At 40.5% G+C, this 17,118-nt stretch overlaps 2 protein-coding genes across 4 annotated transcripts in view; one reads left to right on the forward strand and one right to left on the reverse strand.

Moving 5' to 3' along the window:
- The window catches only part of ACSF2 (acyl-CoA synthetase family member 2), a 75,323-nt gene that overhangs the window by 16,503 nt on the left and 41,702 nt on the right, over window positions 1–17,118 (reverse strand). Inside the window, exons 10-14 of the mRNA XM_069951679.1 lie at window positions 14,126–14,202; window positions 2,304–2,411; window positions 2,074–2,225; window positions 951–1,092; window positions 762–872 (exon numbers count right to left, since the gene is read on the reverse strand). Coding sequence (XP_069807780.1) covers window positions 762–872; window positions 951–1,092; window positions 2,074–2,225; window positions 2,304–2,411; window positions 14,126–14,202 — 590 coding nt within the window. The remainder of the gene's footprint in view (window positions 1–761; window positions 873–950; window positions 1,093–2,073; window positions 2,226–2,303; window positions 2,412–14,125; window positions 14,203–17,118) is intronic.
- Window positions 4,153–9,799, forward strand: CHAD (chondroadherin). 3 transcript variants are annotated; one of them, XM_069952356.1, is made up of 4 exons: window positions 4,153–4,944; window positions 5,634–5,797; window positions 5,886–6,070; window positions 8,690–9,799. In XM_069952356.1, the coding sequence occupies exons 1-3, from the start codon at window positions 4,168–4,170 to the stop codon at window positions 6,025–6,027; spliced, it is 1,083 nt and encodes a 360-aa protein (XP_069808457.1). In that variant the 5' UTR covers window positions 4,153–4,167; the 3' UTR covers window positions 6,028–6,070; window positions 8,690–9,799. The 3 variants fall into 3 exon arrangements, with proteins under 3 accessions (XP_069808457.1, XP_069808458.1, XP_069808459.1); XM_069952357.1 differs by having other exon boundaries at window positions 5,886–6,031; XM_069952358.1 differs by lacking the exons at window positions 5,886–6,070; window positions 8,690–9,799 and adding an exon at window positions 5,461–5,539 and having other exon boundaries at window positions 5,634–5,723.

Consider the following 17,118-nt stretch of genomic DNA (forward strand, 5'->3'; position numbering starts at 1 on the left):
CTGGTACACTCAGGACTGGGGCTTGTGTCACCTTAGAAGGACGGGTACCCCGACACTGTAGAGCAAAAAGTGGTCAAACAACATAGGGGCACAAGTATCTCTCAAGTATCTCTCAAGTCTTCTTCTTTCTAAAGTTCTGGCAGAGTACACAACTACATTGGGTGGGGCTCCCTTGACAAACTCCCCTCCTCTTTTCTTCACTGCTCAACTCTAAACTCTACCAGTACTGCTACATCTACCTCTATTCTACATCAGCACAGATTTAGGAAACACAATCCTGTATCAAGATAACTTATCTGCTGCCAAAGTGTTCTGTTAAACCATTTTATTTATTCTACTGGGACTCAGTCATCATTACACCTGCACCTATACACATCCACTATACACTTGGGTCATTGTCCCCTTTCAGTGGGTGGCGGTACCGGTAGTCAGGGCGAGTAGTTTTTTCATTCAGGACTACCGTGACAAGAGCCCAAGGGACCCATCACAGGCCGGCAGGTCACCGACCATTTTGCGGAACAGTACAAACCGGCCATACATAAAGCAGGTACCAACATCACACCTGTGTGCTTGAACTAGCACTGGCGTCATGACAATACCATCACTGGCCGAGTACTGCAATAGACCACCACATTATTAAAGTGCAAATGAACATTCCCTGCTGTTTGTATATGTAATATTATACGAAAAAGCTGTACATGCTGTACATTGTGTTCCCAGACTGAAGTCAGGCTTTTTCTATGTGCAGTTGAACCACTCACCTTTCCTTTGCAAAACTGTTTGATCTCATCTGCAGAAATGGTTTCATTGGGACGGATTCTGATGGCAGCACAAATCTCTTCCCCCATTCTTTCATCTTTCACCCCAACCACCTAGAACAACACAAAAATTTTATTTTCACTCTTTAACCTGTGTAAATGACCTCTGCTTGTCTATTTTTCACCATTTACCTGAGCTTCCAGGATTTTGGGATTTGTTTGCAAGAACTGTTCGATTTCAGCTGGGTATATATTTTCACCCCCTCGGATAATCATATCTTTACAGCGCCCAACAATCCGACAGTATCCATATTCATCCAATGTAGCTACATCTCTGGTACAGAGAACACAACATCATATTAGACTAAAATGTTCAAAGGCTTATTCAGCTTTATAAAACTTATGGCCTATCCTCAGTATAGGCCATCAATATTTTAATGCAGAAATTTAGTCTCTGCACTCACCATAAATGCTTCATAGTTTTATTGTAGAAAATGTATATCCATCGTAAACACAACAGGATGTCTAAAGACTCTTTTTATCAATATTATAATAACCTCTGCTCTGCTTAACCTATATGTTGTTTAAAATTATCTGCTTAGATACTATGTGGTCCACTGAATTTGGCTTCTTTATAGCTGATTATTTGTATTACCCAGGTACCTAAATTCTCCATTCACTAGCTACAAAAGTTAATGGAGAACACTGCCAGCGACCAGGTGTACCTATGCAAAGCTCTTGCACCTGGGCCTTTAGCTAAATTCCTTCTGGCAGATTAATGCATTTTTGTACTTGTTCGATTGATTTTTTTTAAAGCCGTTGCACGTTGTACAGGGCATAGTTTATGTCTAAGGACTTATTCACACGATCTGGAGGAGGATCATGGCAGGGATCCCCTAACCGGAGCCCCCCACTGCCCGGCATGGATCCCCCCAGCTGCAGATGACAGGAGAGCATGATGTCATCACATCTACTACTCACCTACTCCCCTGTGCTGACTGGCTACAAGCACTTACCGGAAGTGGCCTGGACTACGCTGCTGGGAGAAGAAGGCAGCGTAGTCCCGGCTACTTCTGGTGAATATGTACGCTGGTCAGCACAGGGGAGTAGGTGAGTAGTAGATGCAATTACAGGAGAGAACATCATGCTCTACCGTCATCTCTGCTGTCGGGATCATGTGAATTGCTGCATTCACTTCAATAGTCTGTGGTTGACAATTTGACGGGACGTGTGAATGCAGCCTAAATGTAAACTGTAAAAATGAATGTAAAACAGTGTCCTCTGGTCCAAGAGTAATCCAGCTGTTATCACTTACCCAGTTTTGTACCATTTGTCTGCAGTAAACGTCTCTCTGGTTTTTTCTTCATCTCCCCAGTAGCCCAGCATCACACAATAACCTCTAATCTGCAACTCACCAGGAGTATTTAATGGGACTATTTTGCCTGTGTTGGTGTCTACTACTCTTGCCTGAAAGGAACAAACGGTGTTAGTGTAGAGAAGGCTCAGGCATGAAAGGCCTGTTAAAAAGTTTAGAGATTGCCTCACCTCAGTATGGGGCATAATATGGCCTACAGTGTCACATTTTCGAATAAGTTCATCAAAAGGAAAGCCTGCAAAAGTCACGGGGCTGTTTTCGGTTGTTCCGTATCCAATCTGTAATAAAGAATAATAATAACTAGGCTGTCGTTGTGGTCATATGATCAGGAACATGAAGAAGGAACAGTTTTGAGACCAGGACCATTCAGACTGGCAGGAGTTAAACATCTGTCCAGGGGCCGTGTTTGTGCATATTTTAGGGGCTGCTCCATTTCACTCCATATATATATTCCTGGATGCTTTCCAGATGGCCCACCTTTGTCTCATAAGCAAGAGACATGTGGCAGCTTCACGAGAGATCTAGGGGATTTTCCAAAACACATCTTGGCTGCCAGATTTGAGAAGAGCAGGTCTTTTAGTCTTTTCTGAAACTAGGTGGGTCAATCAAGAGGCAGGAGGGAGTTGGAAGTTAAAACATGTGGACCCCCAGAAATGTTGCCCTTTAGCAGATCATGAAGTAACAGTAGGTGTAAGTCTTGAAGTAATGCAATTCATTCTCACTTAAATGACAAGTCAACACTAAAAAAGAATCACTGAGCCAGTCATCTAAACACTAAGAGCCAGACAGCTAGCCCACAAGCTGCTTTTAATAGAAAATATAAATAAAGTTATTGCCAAGAAAGTGTCTCCTGCTAGCCAAGCATTGGCTATACCCAGCTCCTACATAAACAGGCAGCAGCAATTTATGCCAGGGTACTGCAATACATCAGGACAGTCCCCTGCTCAAGTGCCATCTCTGTGAAAACAACTTTCTTGCTCTTTAACTTGTGGTTCTACTATACTAAAACTGCACCATAGGGACACAAAATCTTATTTAAGATACTCAAAAGAAATAAACCTTTTGCAGTCATACTACATTACAACAAATACTGCTAAACGGCTCCCTTGTTAAGGAGGTAAATTAGAAGCAACATAGCCATTTTCCAGTTTGTTTCCTGTATACAACATTACGTATGAGAACATTTGCTCAAGTGAACTACTGTGTGACCGATTTTGGGCGACCTCCTGTATGGAAAAATTTGAAGCATTTACGTAGATTTATATACCTTAATAACATGTTCTTCATTTTATGTAAACTGTTAATATGACAGTAGAACAAACCTTTTATTTATGTGTCATTTATACACACTAAAAAAATGTAACTGAAAATAAATAAATAGAATAAATAATATATATTACTTACACACACACACACACACACACACACACACATAACAATTGTTTCTGCAGTTCCTATGCAATCCTATAGTTGTCAAGGGTTCCAGACTACAAACAAAACTTTGTGTAGTCTGATCTTTCAGTTATGTGTTATTCTTGTCCCCCTGCCCTCTTTCTACTGTCACCAGAAGAGAGGACAGAAACTATAAAGTAACACGACTAGACTACATAGGGTTTATCTTTGTGATCTTTAACTACAGATAGTAAATGCTATAAAATACATGAAACTACAATTGTATATTTTTTCTACAAGTCTAACAAGATTGAGCTTAAAAGCAGACCTGAGATCAGATATCCAGAGGAAAGGGTGGGAATGAACAAATTCCGAAAGTTGTTAGTTTTGCAACGCTAAAATTCTTCAAACATTTCTATGCCTCTTGAAGAGAACTACTTTTAACAGGTACTTCTCAGTTCACTGCCTTAGGATTTATAAGGTTCACATTCTGCTTCTCATAGTGGGTTAACTTCACACTCACCTCCCAAAATCTGCCTCATCCACATCACTGTTTGGCGCTGTCTCCTTTTTTTTTCAATATGATATAAATAGGCTTGTGTGTGAAGGTCTTGCTCACACTGCCAGTGCTCTGTGCTCGCTATGGAACACCTCAGTTTCTTTCTCATCCTAACCATACTAGCTACAGCATATCCAATTTTTCAGGCATGTCCCACCAACTGTCACTGTCACGGAGGAGACCTGCAGCATGTGATCTGTTACAGCGCAGGGTTAACTAAGCTTCCAAAGATATCGGAACAGACTCGTCTGCTAAACTTACAGAAAAATTTCTTTCCAGTTCTAGCTCCTAATTCTTTCAAAGAAATGAAAGGTCTGGTGTCCCTGCACATGCAGCACTGTCAAATTCGAGAGGTTTCCAATGGGGCATTTCGAGGTCTTAAGAAACTCGTCTATCTCTATTTATCCCACAATGATATCAGTGTGATAGGTGCTGGTGCCTTTGATGAACTGACTGAGCTCACTTATTTATATATGGATCACAACAAAATCCTTGAGATACCCAAAGGATTGCTGTCACCACTTTTTAACCTTTTCATCTTTCAAATGAACAACAACAAGGTCCGGGAAGTGAAACCAGGGACCTTCACTGGTGCCAAAGACCTGCGGTGGCTGTACTTGTCTGAGAATGAGATCACCACCTTGCATCCAGGATCTCTGGATGAAGTGGAAAACCTGGCCATCTTCCACATACAGGGAAACCAGCTGAGTACTTACCCACTAGCTGCTGTCAGCAAGCTGAGGGTAGTAGAGGATTTCAAGATATCCCGAAACCCGATCAAAGTCATCCCTGACTATGCTTTCCAGTCCTTTGGCCGATATATGGAGTCACTGTCCCTGGACCAAATGGGTCTGGAGAAGGTGGGTACTTAGTGTTAAGATGTTACTGCAGATGTGATCAGCCAATACCAAGTCAATGTTATAGGTTACAAAAACATAAATGCAGGATTAAAGCAGAGAGATATATGTCCAACACTATGCTATATATAAGATGTTATGAAAGATTTACTATTGTGCAATCAAACTATATACTCTTCTTTATACTGCTAAGGAAAGAACATTTTTTTTTACCCAAAATAAGTCTGTTTATTGACAAGATGTCTCATAAGCGTCTGTGTCTCTCTGATTCACAAAGCAATCCCTGTCTGTGACTCCAAGGCTAGGAGGAGGGGATCTGCATTGCTCATTTCAGACTAGTAAAAAAAAGTTGAAGTGAACATAGAGCAGCTCTCTGTAGAAGTTATTGAATTCCATAACATGCTATGTCAGGGAAAGAAAGATCCACAAATTATGAATGAGCAGGTTGGTGTATTCCTCTTTCCTATACTAACTACAAGTATGCCAGAGTTTACTTGATGCTTCTAAGTAACTTCACAGGGCAGCTTGCAATCGAGGGTGGAAATTTCCAGTGAGATTCCCGTTCAAGTCAAGAAAAGGTTGGGAGCCCAAGAAGTGGGTAAGAGAAGGATGTGGACAGTTTGTAATGAGCAGGGAAGAGGTGGAATATTTGTTCCTCAAATAGTAGCCAAATCCACATATTTTTGGTTTAGTTTTCAGAAAAAGCTTTTGTTGGAGCTACAACCCTTAAGATGCTTAATATTGAAGGAAACAAGCTAAGCCAGCTTCCTGCCAACGCCCCATTTTCTACCTTGCAAAATATGACATTGGCAAATAACCCTTGGCACTGTACCTGTCAACTGGCAGCTGTGAGAAGGTGGGTCTGTGTAATATGCTTGAATTTATTAAAATACCCTGAGTCTCAAAGCTCTAATCCAAACCTAACACTATTTATTTGAACATAGATGGATGGACAGTAGTCGCTCTCGCCCAGATGCCACTTGCGCTAGCCCAGCTCAGTTCCGAGGGCAACAGATAAGAGACGCAGGAGCTTTCCGTGGCTGTAAACAGCCAGCAAAGAAATCTCGAAAGGGAGACCGTCATTAAAGAGGTATCCTGACTGTATGACTAGAAGACACCTAGTCAAATGGTATGTGGTTAGCTATGCTTAGTACTAGTTCTATATGTTGAGAAGTGGTTTTTTTTTTCCCTAACCTATCATAGATCTAGCAATTTAATCCAGAGAAATGGAAGACAAGATGCTCAAGGCAACAGTGACCTATTTGAATTTTTTTCCTGATTCTTTTAATCACAATGTTCAATGTCATTGGCCATGAAAGAAACTGTCAACTCAGCGCTCACTACCTGGCTCACTGCCTGTGCTATTAGACACACAGACCACGAAAGGGGAGCAGCGGAAGGAGCTACAGTACCTGAACGATCCTTAGGACATCCAGGCTGCCCATTTAAGTCAGCAGTGTCCTGCTGCCGTTGTTCCTATTGCATGGAATGACAAACAGCAGACCATTGTTGACTTATTAGAATTTTTCAACATGTTTAAAGACCATGATCAGCCAACATCATGCATGTTGGCTGATCGTGGCCTTTTCATATGTCATATTACACCAAACAATCATTAGCTGGAGTAGCCAATAACAGGGCCTTTAGGCGCTCCCCCGTTGTTCACAGTCTGCCGGCCAGAAATAATTATAATTAGTATATTATTTCCACGGCCATAAGGGAACAGCGGCAACTGTTCCACATAGGATTCAACATAGTGTAATCTTTTTTGACAAGAACAGCTGTTGTTATAATCAGCAACAACAGCCGTTCTGGTAAAAAACAATGCATTGTGTGAACATAGCCTTAAAGGTTGGGTTCACACTACATATATTTCAGTCAGTATTGTGGTCCTCATATTGCAACCAAAACCAGGAGTGGATTAAAAACACAAAGGCTCTGTTCACACAATGTTGAAATTGAGTGGATGGCCGCCATTTAATGGCAAATATTTGCTGTTATTTTAAAACAACGGCTGTTGTATTGAAATAATGGCAGTTATCTACCGTTATATGGCGGCCATCCACTCAATTTCAATATTGTGTGAACAGATCCTTTGTGTTTTTAATCCACTCCAGGTTTTGGTTGCAATATAAGGACCACAATACTGACTGAAATATACGTAGTGTAAACATAGCCTCAGAGTGCAAGGAGCACAATAGGCAGTTTGGGCAGTGTGAATAGGTTGAAGCTATATATAAAAAAAAAAGACCTATGGGGGGTGATTTATCAAACATGTGCAGAAGAACAGAGAAACAGTTGCCCATAGCAACCAGCCAGATTCTAGGTTTAATTTTTAGAGGCCTTTTTAAAAATGAAAAAAAAAAAAAAATGAAAATCTGATTGGTTGCTAAGGACAACTGTTTCCCTGTTCCCCTGCACAGGTTCTGATAACTGCCCCCCTATATTGTTACTATTGTACTGTAAAGCTCTACAGTGGCCAGGGAGTGTAATATGGGGAGAAGAGATGCTTCTTCACCTCATGGCAGTTACCATTCTATCGATTTATTGCTGAGGTAACAGAATGCTGCCTCATTGAAACCCCAGTGATCAGTGCAAACAGGGAGAAGCATGTTATAGCGATATTGTACCAACAACCCCCCTCCCCAAACTGTCCGTGTAATAAAATTTGTGGTGTGTTTAGACAAAGATTTATCTGACAGATTTTTGAAGCCAAAGCCAGGCGTAGATTTCAAAAGAGGAGAAATCTCAGTCTTTACTTTTTGACCTGTTGTCTGTTTATAGTCTGTTCCTGGCTTTGGCTTCAAAGATCTGTTACATAAATCTCTCTGTGTAAACGCACCATAAGTCTTTACAAACCATATCTTTTAAAATGCTTCTGGTGCCTTGGTTAGGGAACAAAAAAAGAGTCAATGTGTCATGGCCTAGAGTGTCTGTGCCCTGGGCCTGCCTCCTCATCGTTTGGAATACCCCATGGCAGGAATTCTCCTCTTTATCACTTGTCTAAACAGTGCTCATATGCCTTAACAATCCGAAGCAGCTTATGAATAGGAGAAATCCTGCAAGTGGTGTTCTTAATGATGACGAGGGTGGGGAGGACGAAAGCATAGGCGTTGCAGGCCTAGGACACAGACATTCTAGGCCATGGGTCTCCAAACTGCGGCCCTCCAGCATTAGCCAAATCACAATTCCTATCATGCCTTGACAGCTAAAACTTTGGCTGATTTGGCTGTCCAGGCATGATGGAAAATGTAGTATTGCAACAGCTGGAGGGCTGCAGTTTGGAGACCCATGCTCTATGCGATGCCACATTGGCTGCTGCAGATCAAAAGATCTTTTTTTTACCCTAACCAAGGCACCGGGCACATTTTAAAAGACACAACCGGGACGGACCTACTCTCATCAAACGGACAGTACCAGCGGTTGGGGGAGTGGGTTGGTGAATACAGTATCGCTTTGAAGGTAGTTCCAGGATCATTGTTACCTCTGCACCTGAAAGCACCCACCATGGCTATATGGTCTGCCTTCAACTGTTCAAACACAGTTTCCCTTCTTCAAAAGGAATGCTGTGATACTTATGAATGTTTTCAGGATTTGTAGGCCACTTTCTTTACTGGGACCAATAAAGCATGTATTATGCAATAAACACTGTTTATACCACTGTCAATATAAGTAACCATGTTAATTATCACTTAAGAATATGCACTTTATAACTACTGGAATTCTAACTACTGTACCACTTCAACAGGCACCAAACGGCAGTCTTGGAGACTGTGATGCTGAGGACCTGCAAACTACTGACCTATTGGACCTTCCAGAATCTCTTCCCCTTTCGATTCGAGTCATCTGATATGTCTATGTGTGCCATTCTGAACCTGCATTTATCAAGCCACACCATCCTGCATGCATGTACTAATGTGATCAGCTAAATTCAATTGCACTTTTAATTATGTGACCTACTAGGTATGTACATGTACTGCATACTACATACAATATATAAACATTTAGGCATTTCTTTCTCATAAGCAATACAATAAAGCTGAGACTTCTAGCAAAAATGAGGAAACATGTTGCAAACAAAAAGTAAATCTAACTGCTAATAATAATAATATATAGTGAATATAATAGTATTGGTATATATGTGCCATATATACAGCAACTACAACAACTATTGTTCATCATTATTGCAATTAACTATAAAATAACTATAAATACCAAAATACTGACTTGGGAACCCATAAATGTAAGGGTGCTCTATATTATGTACAGTGAGTTATACAACTAATATATATATAGCTTATGACAAATTTTCAGAATGTGGTCTGTAAAATGTAATGCTGTTCGCTATAACAAAACAAAAAAAGTTAAGTGAACTAAAATTAAAGTTTTTTTTGTTTGTGTTTTACACTCATGTTAAGTGCATGTTAAATCTTATATAATGTCTTTTCTTACTAGCTCTATTTGTTATTAGGAATAAAATACATTTCTATATTAGAGGAAGCAGATATTAAATGGTCTGCTTTTCTCCAATGAAGACATAACTTTACTCAAAATTCCTCAATAGTGTATGTGTTGGAGAACATGCAGATTGACTCATCTCCAAAAAGAAGGAAACAGTCTCACACTAACCAAACCAGTATGTATTGGGGGGCGTTGTTGCTCTTCCTCCGATAGAGCAGGGTACAAGTCTACATACACCACTGGTTCTCTTTAATGAGAATCAGTATACCCCAGATGAGATTCGAATGCATCTATCTCTCTAGGATTTATGGCACTTATCAGACTGGCTAAAAATAGTGCTAAAGTGCTAATAGGGAAAAAAAATTCCAAAAATATTCACCTGCTACTGACCAGAAATAAGCCTGATCCAGTTATATATATTTTTATATTATATATATATATATATATATATATATATATATATATATATATATATATAAATTGTGCACATGATAAATTGGGCAGAAATCCTGGATTGTGCAATTTTTTGGGCAAATACTAAAATAGGCAGATTTAAAAAAAAGATGGCATCTAAAAATAATTCACCCATTGAAGACTGGTTCATAAATAAAACTTAGTCCAAAAAATGGGTGCAATACCAAATATATATTCACAAAAAAAGGCGCAACACCATTGATAAATATCCCTCAAAATGTCTATGAACCTACAATCCAACAGAACACCACATTCCATACTTATGCTGTCATAATGGGTACCATCTTTACTACTATCCAGTCTTATGAATACACAATACCAAAAATAGTAAAAATGTAGAATAGAATATTAATAGTAATTATAAAATATAAATGACATCCTCAGCAATTTTCCAATATAAAAAAATGACTCTTTCAGAGGAATCAAATAAATTGTGAATTCTATAATTCATTCATACATGGCCAGACCCCACACTGTAAGCAATCTGCTAGGCTGGTGCTCCCTTACAGAGGCTATACAAGGCTCGATAATCATACGGCAGGGCAATATTAGCCTGTCGATACAGCTACAAGCTTCAAGGTAACAGCACATAGGATAAAGGTAAGAAACTTATTTTCATCCCCAGCACCTGTGCACAAAAGGAACATATCGGCAGGTTAGGAAAACAAACAGATTGCCCTCCTGAATCACACATAACCTGTCAATTTTTGCTAGCACTTATTATTTTAAAGGGGTTGTTTGCTTTGGAAATCTCTACTTGTTAGAATGGTCCCTTGACAAACATATCACTAGTGTTTTTCTGTTGTGACGCCCACAGCGGTTAGCTCTTATCTGTGAGGAGACGCTGTTTTCCTTCAGCACAAACCCAGGTGACAGGTGAAGCATTACATTGTCCCCATTCAGATAAATGGGGGGTTATACTTAGACAGGCTAGAGGCTACTTGTGAGGGTTCTTCATTATGTAAAACTGATGAGGATCCTGAATTGAGAACCTCCTGTATTCACTCAAAATTCCCACATGTAGAGTAAAATTCCCTTTAAGGGTACGTTCACACGTACCAGATCCGCAGCGGATTTGATGCTGCGAGTTAGCAGCGAAATCTGCTGCGGATCCAGTACTGTGCATTTGAATGGGTCCCGTACACGCTGAGTGTATGGGACCCATTCAAATGCACAGTACTGGATCCGCAGCGGATTTCTCTAACTTGTAGCGTCAAATCCGCTGCGAATGTGGTACGTGTGAACGTACCCTAAATCTTTCCTGGGCATGTAATATTACCGATGTCTCAACATTCATGGGGTTAAATGCATTAAATTTCTGGACCAGGGGACTAGATATTAGGCAGCTCAAACCTACAATTGTTGAATACTTTCTTTCTACGCAATATCATGTGTAAAAATTAAAGTGTACATGTCATGAGGACTACTGCCGGATCAGCAGTGAAATCCACATTGTGGACAGCAGTTCTGGTTTCCATAGCGACAAACCTGCATGAGAATGTAATGCGTGTGACCCCCATTACAGCAGAATAGTGGTCCCGCGCATTATGATCAAATGCTTTTTCGGCGCCATGGGGACTTAAACTGATCTCACAGTGGTCCGCACGACAGGTATACATTAGAGTAACTCCTTCTTGATCTCCCTTCCATACATGACCGAGCTTGTGGCTTAGCTTTCAGCTGTCAACCAAGCATTGATAGGGATGGGAGGGGGAGCGAGGACGTGTTCCGGAAAGCCTCTTTGACACTTTGTATCAGAGAATGAAAGCATTTTTCTACATTTTGGAAGCACAGAAAGCTGTCTGAAAGGTATAATGTGTCTCTTTAACCTAACTGTTTTCTAACAGTGTCATCAGTTTGTAATGTGGATTGCAGCTTACAGATTTACTTTAAAGTGAATGTACCACAGGTACATGTAGCAATATGCCATTTTTAAATAAAAAAAAATATATTGTTCTGCTGCAAACTGCACCAAGGGTTAAGACTTTATTTTTCTAAGTTCATTTAATACAAATGCAATGTAATATCATGACCAGTGCTGGCCAAATAATCCCTGTACATAAACAAAGCGCTTTCCACATAATGATTTAATCTCCAGATGCAATGTCCATAAACCAATAAACCTGAAATAACACTTGGCTTCGAGCAGCACGCCTCTACATAAATCTCTGTACCGTAGGAGCTGCAGGGACATTTTTAAGTGCGGCGCAGAAAACGCCGGACTTAATAAATGTCCCCCAATATCTTTTTGCTCTTAGGCCACCAGCTGCTAATAGGCCAAGAGTTTGCAGAGAAAGCAAAACTGCATACAACCCCTGCGGTACCGGCCGGATGATCTTCATTTCTGGTGAATTTGGATGTGGGAGCACCAGTGTGCGCCCGCATCCCAATTCACCACCGCACACTCCATTGTATGAACTGACACGTATTGTGCGGCCGCTATTCAATGAATAGCATCCGCAGAAAACTGACAAGTCAGTTTTTTGTGCAGCCGGATGGAATCCCGGCCGGAGTGTATACTATGTGTATACGCTCAGGCCGGGATTCCATTCGTTCCAATACAACGTATGTTTTCTATAAATCATGGCCGTTGTATCAAATTGCAACAACGGATGTGATTTATGCAAAACATACGTTGTGTGAACATAGCCTAAGGATGCGTTCACAAGTACAGGATCCGCAGCAGATTTGATGCTGTGTTCAGTCATTTAGTTCCACTGATACCTGCACCATCAAATCTGCTGCAGATCTGCATCAAATCTGCTGCCCTGTACATGTGAGCGCCCCCTAAAAGTGATTTTTAAGTCTTTAAATATTTGTGTTTAGTTGTATACTGTATAGGTTTGCTGACTTCACTGACTGTTAAACCTGTGCATTGTATATTTTTTCTTTTGGAGGATCACCCCTATAAAAAACACATTTGTTTAATGTATTAATACTAAAAAAAAAAATACCCAAACAAATTGAGGAGGGATGACCCATTCTGAGTACACAAGTGATTGAGGATTATTCTCAAACTGCTTGGAACTTAAACTGTATTTTTAAGGAAAGTTTGCTTTGGTTCTCAAACTCTGCTCGGTTCTCAAACACCTTTTGGGCACCCAGTCTTAAAGTACTCAGTATCTGAACGTTTTTGCGAGCGTGGATGGTGGGTTGTACCTGGTGAGTTAAGCACTGATGAGGCTTCACATACAGTACAGTACTGTATAAGACTGCTGGAGTGCATATATAGTACAGTAGCAGTACAGTCAGTGCACCTCCATATCCCATACTTACAGGGCTGGGATGGGGGGAACTCTATACAGTAAAGAATGAGTGAGGAGTTAATGACTACTGTACTATCCTATTTGCAAAGTCACAGACACCGGCACTAAAACTCTCTCCATGCGGCTTGGATCTACAGTAGAGTGAGTGGAGTAATTCACTCTTTTTTGCTATGCAGGATGGTGCTCACTTGCTGAACGGCAGTATAGCACTTCCACACTCAATATACTAAGAAAAGAAAATGCAAGGGCACTCACCCATATGTGCAGTAGTCTTTATTGTAATCTTCTTAAAACATAATTTAGCAGACGGCGAGGACGTCAAACACCTTCAGCAGACAGCTGTTTCACGATATTGGCTTTATCAGTCCGACTGATGAAGCGAATATCGCGAAACAGCTGTCTGCTGAAGGTGTGTGGCGTCCTCGCCGTCTGCTAAACTATGTTTTAAGAAGATTACAATAAAGACTACTGCACATATGGGTGAGTGCCCTTGCATTTTCTTTTCTTCGTATATTGACTACTGTACTATAATTGCTGGTTCTGTTGAATGTTTCTTGTGTATAATGTACTGTACAGTATATAGTGCTGTTCTATAATGTCCTGTACAGTATAGTGCTGTTCTGTACTGTACTGTAGTGATTAAACTAGGCACCTTTTAATGTAACATATGGGTACTGTAGGTAATTATTGGTGGGTGCTGGAACAAATTAAACACATTTACATTGTTTCTTATCTGAAGACACTGCTCGGTTCTCAAACTGCCCTCCGGAACCAATTAAGTTCGAGAACAGAGGTACCAATATAAATATATATATATATATATGTATATGTATATATATATATATATATATATATATATATATATATATATATATATATACACATATATATATACACACATATACACACACACACACACACACACACTTACTCTCTCTCTTTCTGATCTAAGCATCAAATTACTAAACGTTAACACAACTCACCAAAATGTTTCTCATGGCAGTCTCCGTAGCACATTTCTTTACAAGCTCAGGAGGAGCGATGGACCCAGCGATCACCCCTGCAATAATGATTATAACCAATTTATCAGAAACAAATTTTGTTACAGACCTTTTTTCAAGTGCTGCAAAACTTTAAAGAGCAACTTTATGAAATCCAATAAAGCTGAATATATTGGACTAACCATACCCAGAGTGACAGGTAATGCCAAATCTCAGTACACAAATTCACAGTATATGCCAGATGATCCATCCGGGTTCTGATAGGACTCTAGAGCGCAGGCCAATAAACTCCAGCAAATGATGACTTTGCCATAACAATGCTGTCTAAAGCTTAGAGAGGAAACGCTTAGTTCTGGGACAATCGTGACATGGTTTCATTTATGGATAACCTTTTAATCTTTGTTAATCACATAGTCTATGTATGTTTGTGTGTATGCATGCAATGTTGCTGAGCCCAAACTTTTGGCAGAATCTCTCAATGTTACTGAGTAGCTAAAGAGGAAATGTAATCATAACTAGATTTGCATTTCCAGGAGAAAATACATGGTACTTGAAAAGAGTGCCCCTTTAACAGTGACTTTCAGAGCGCAACTTTGAGAGAACCTTCAACCATTTAATGACCCATGACATTTATTTTCATCATGTGTCCTCATAGCGCTGGCCCGCTAAGGGTAGGCAGTGTTCCTATCGGTGTTCATTAGCGACTTTAGTGCTGAACTATTTAAGAGCAAATTCGTACTGTCCCTTTAAGAGCAAATTCAGTAAACGCCATTTAAGAGCTAACTCAGAACCAGACCTTTAAGAGCGACTTTGATAATGGCCCTTTAATAGTGACATCCACAGAGGCCTTACAACAGTAAAGAAAATAGCTCGGTTACCATGAAATCTGTATTAAGATCAGAGAGGCAAAATCATAAGGACCTGCCATCTTCTATTGTCCAATAGGGGACATGTGAGTTTGAATGTGGTCAGGCATTGAACGAAGGACCTGCAAGTTTTTATAGGCTGCTACTATTTCAACTATTTGCATTTGTGCTGTGATTGGCTGGTTAGGGCTGTACCGTGTGATATTTGAATTTCTTAAAGGGGTGCTCCAGTGTGGGGGCACTTTTTGGGGGGGACCGGGGAGGAGGTGGCTGAAATAAAAGACGTCCACTTACCTCCCCGGTTTCAGCGGCGGGTCCCGCATCACGACGCTCTGGTGCCCGGTTCCCGGCCGCTTCTGGGTGTCTGACGCCCCCCGAGATGCTACGTCTCAGGGCCGCTCAGCCACTCAGTGAAGGAGGCGGGATCTGTTTGAAGTCCGCTCGGATCCCGCCTCCCTTCACTGAGTGGCTGAGCGGCCCTGAGACGTAGCGTCTCGGGCGTCGTCAGACACCCGGAAGCGACCGGGAACCGGGCACCGTGATGCGGGACCCGCCGCTGGAACCGGGGAGGTAAGTGGACGTCTTTTATTTCAGCCACCTCCTCCCCGGTCCCCCCAAAAAAGTGCCCCCACGCTGGAGCACCCCTTTAACATTCGGCCATTCATTTCTATGGGAGAATTTCTGGTCTTAAAACATAAAATTTCTTAAAAAAGACGATTGCGATCAAATCCAAAAATACATAACACACTCGTCAACGTCAAGGGCTTTCAAAAAGTTTAAATGGAGTCTTAGACAAAGTGGTTTTGGGCTGTATTAGTTACAGAAAATTGGGAGAACAGGAAGAAGAAAAGTGATTACAACATAGTGCTTTTTCAATCACTTTAACCCCTTCAAGACCAAGCCTATTTGCACCTAAAAGACCAGGCTCATTTTTCAAAATCTGACCTGTCTCACTTTATGCGCTTATAGCTCAGTGATGCTTTAACGTATGCTAGCGATTCTGAGATTGTTTTTCCGTCACATATGGCACTTTATATTAGTGGCAAAATTTGGTCACTACTTTGTGTGTTTTTTGTGAAAAACATCAAAATATCATGAAAAATTGAAAAAATTAGCATTGTATGAACTTTGAAATTCTCTGCTTCTAAAAAAAGAAAGTTGTATTACATAAATTAGTTACTAAGTCACATTACCGATATGTCCTCTTTATTCTGGCTTCATTTCATAAACATATTTTACTTTTTTAGGGTGTTACGGGGGTTAGAAATGTATCAGCAAATTACCACATTTTCGTGAAAGTTTCCAAAACTGATTTTTTTAGGGACCAGTTCTTATTTTAAGTTGATTTAGGAGGTTTGTATACTGGAAACCCCCATAAGTGACCCCATTTTGGAAACTAGACACCTTAAAGAATTAATCTAGGGGTATAATGAGCATTTTAACCCTACAGGGGCTGGAGGAAAGTATTCACCATTAGGCTGTAAAAAAATGAAAAATTTAAATTTTCCAATAATATATACATTTAGATTAAAGTTTCTCATTTTCAAAAGGAACATGAGAGAAAAAGCACCCCAAAATTTGTAACACATGTTCTCTTGAGTACTACAGTACCCCATATGTGGGCGTAAACCACTGCATGGGCACACAGCAGGGCTCAGAAGGGAAGGAGCGCCAATTAGCTTTTCCATTGCAGATTTTGCTGAAGAAGTTTCCGAGCGCCAGGTGCATTTGCAGTGCCCCTGTAGTGTCAGCAGAGAGAAAAAAACCCCATAAGTCACCCCATTTTAGAAAGTACACCCCTCAAAGAATTCATCTTGGGGTGGGATGAGCAATTTGACCCCACAGGTGTTAGAGGAAAGAAAAAATTAGACAGTAAAAATGAAAAACTCAAATTTTTTCCAATAATATGTTCCTTTAGTTTGAAATTTTTCAATTTCACGAGGAAAAAGAGAAAAAAAGTACCCCAAAATTTGTAACGCAGGTTCTCATGAGTACAACGGTACCTCATATGTGAGCATAAACCACTGCATGGGCACACATCAGGGCTCAGAAGGGAAGAAGCGCCAATTAGCTTTTTCAATGCAGATTTTGCTGAAGAAGTTTCTGAGC

Source organism: Dendropsophus ebraccatus, chromosome 14, assembly GCF_027789765.1.
Source record: "Dendropsophus ebraccatus isolate aDenEbr1 chromosome 14, aDenEbr1.pat, whole genome shotgun sequence".
In the NCBI taxonomy this organism is placed as follows: domain Eukaryota; kingdom Metazoa; phylum Chordata; class Amphibia; order Anura; family Hylidae; genus Dendropsophus; species Dendropsophus ebraccatus.

Coding starts and splice junctions, on each gene's coding strand:
- CHAD (XM_069952356.1), top strand. CDS start 4,168: ATGGAACACCTCAGTTTCTTTCTCATCCTAACCATACTAGCTACAGCA. Junction 4,945..5,633: donor ACCAAATGGGTCTGGAGAAG/GTGGGTACTTAG, acceptor TTTTTGGTTTAG/TTTTCAGAAAAAGCTTTTGT. Junction 5,798..5,885: donor CAACTGGCAGCTGTGAGAAG/GTGGGTCTGTGT, acceptor ATTTGAACATAG/ATGGATGGACAGTAGTCGCT.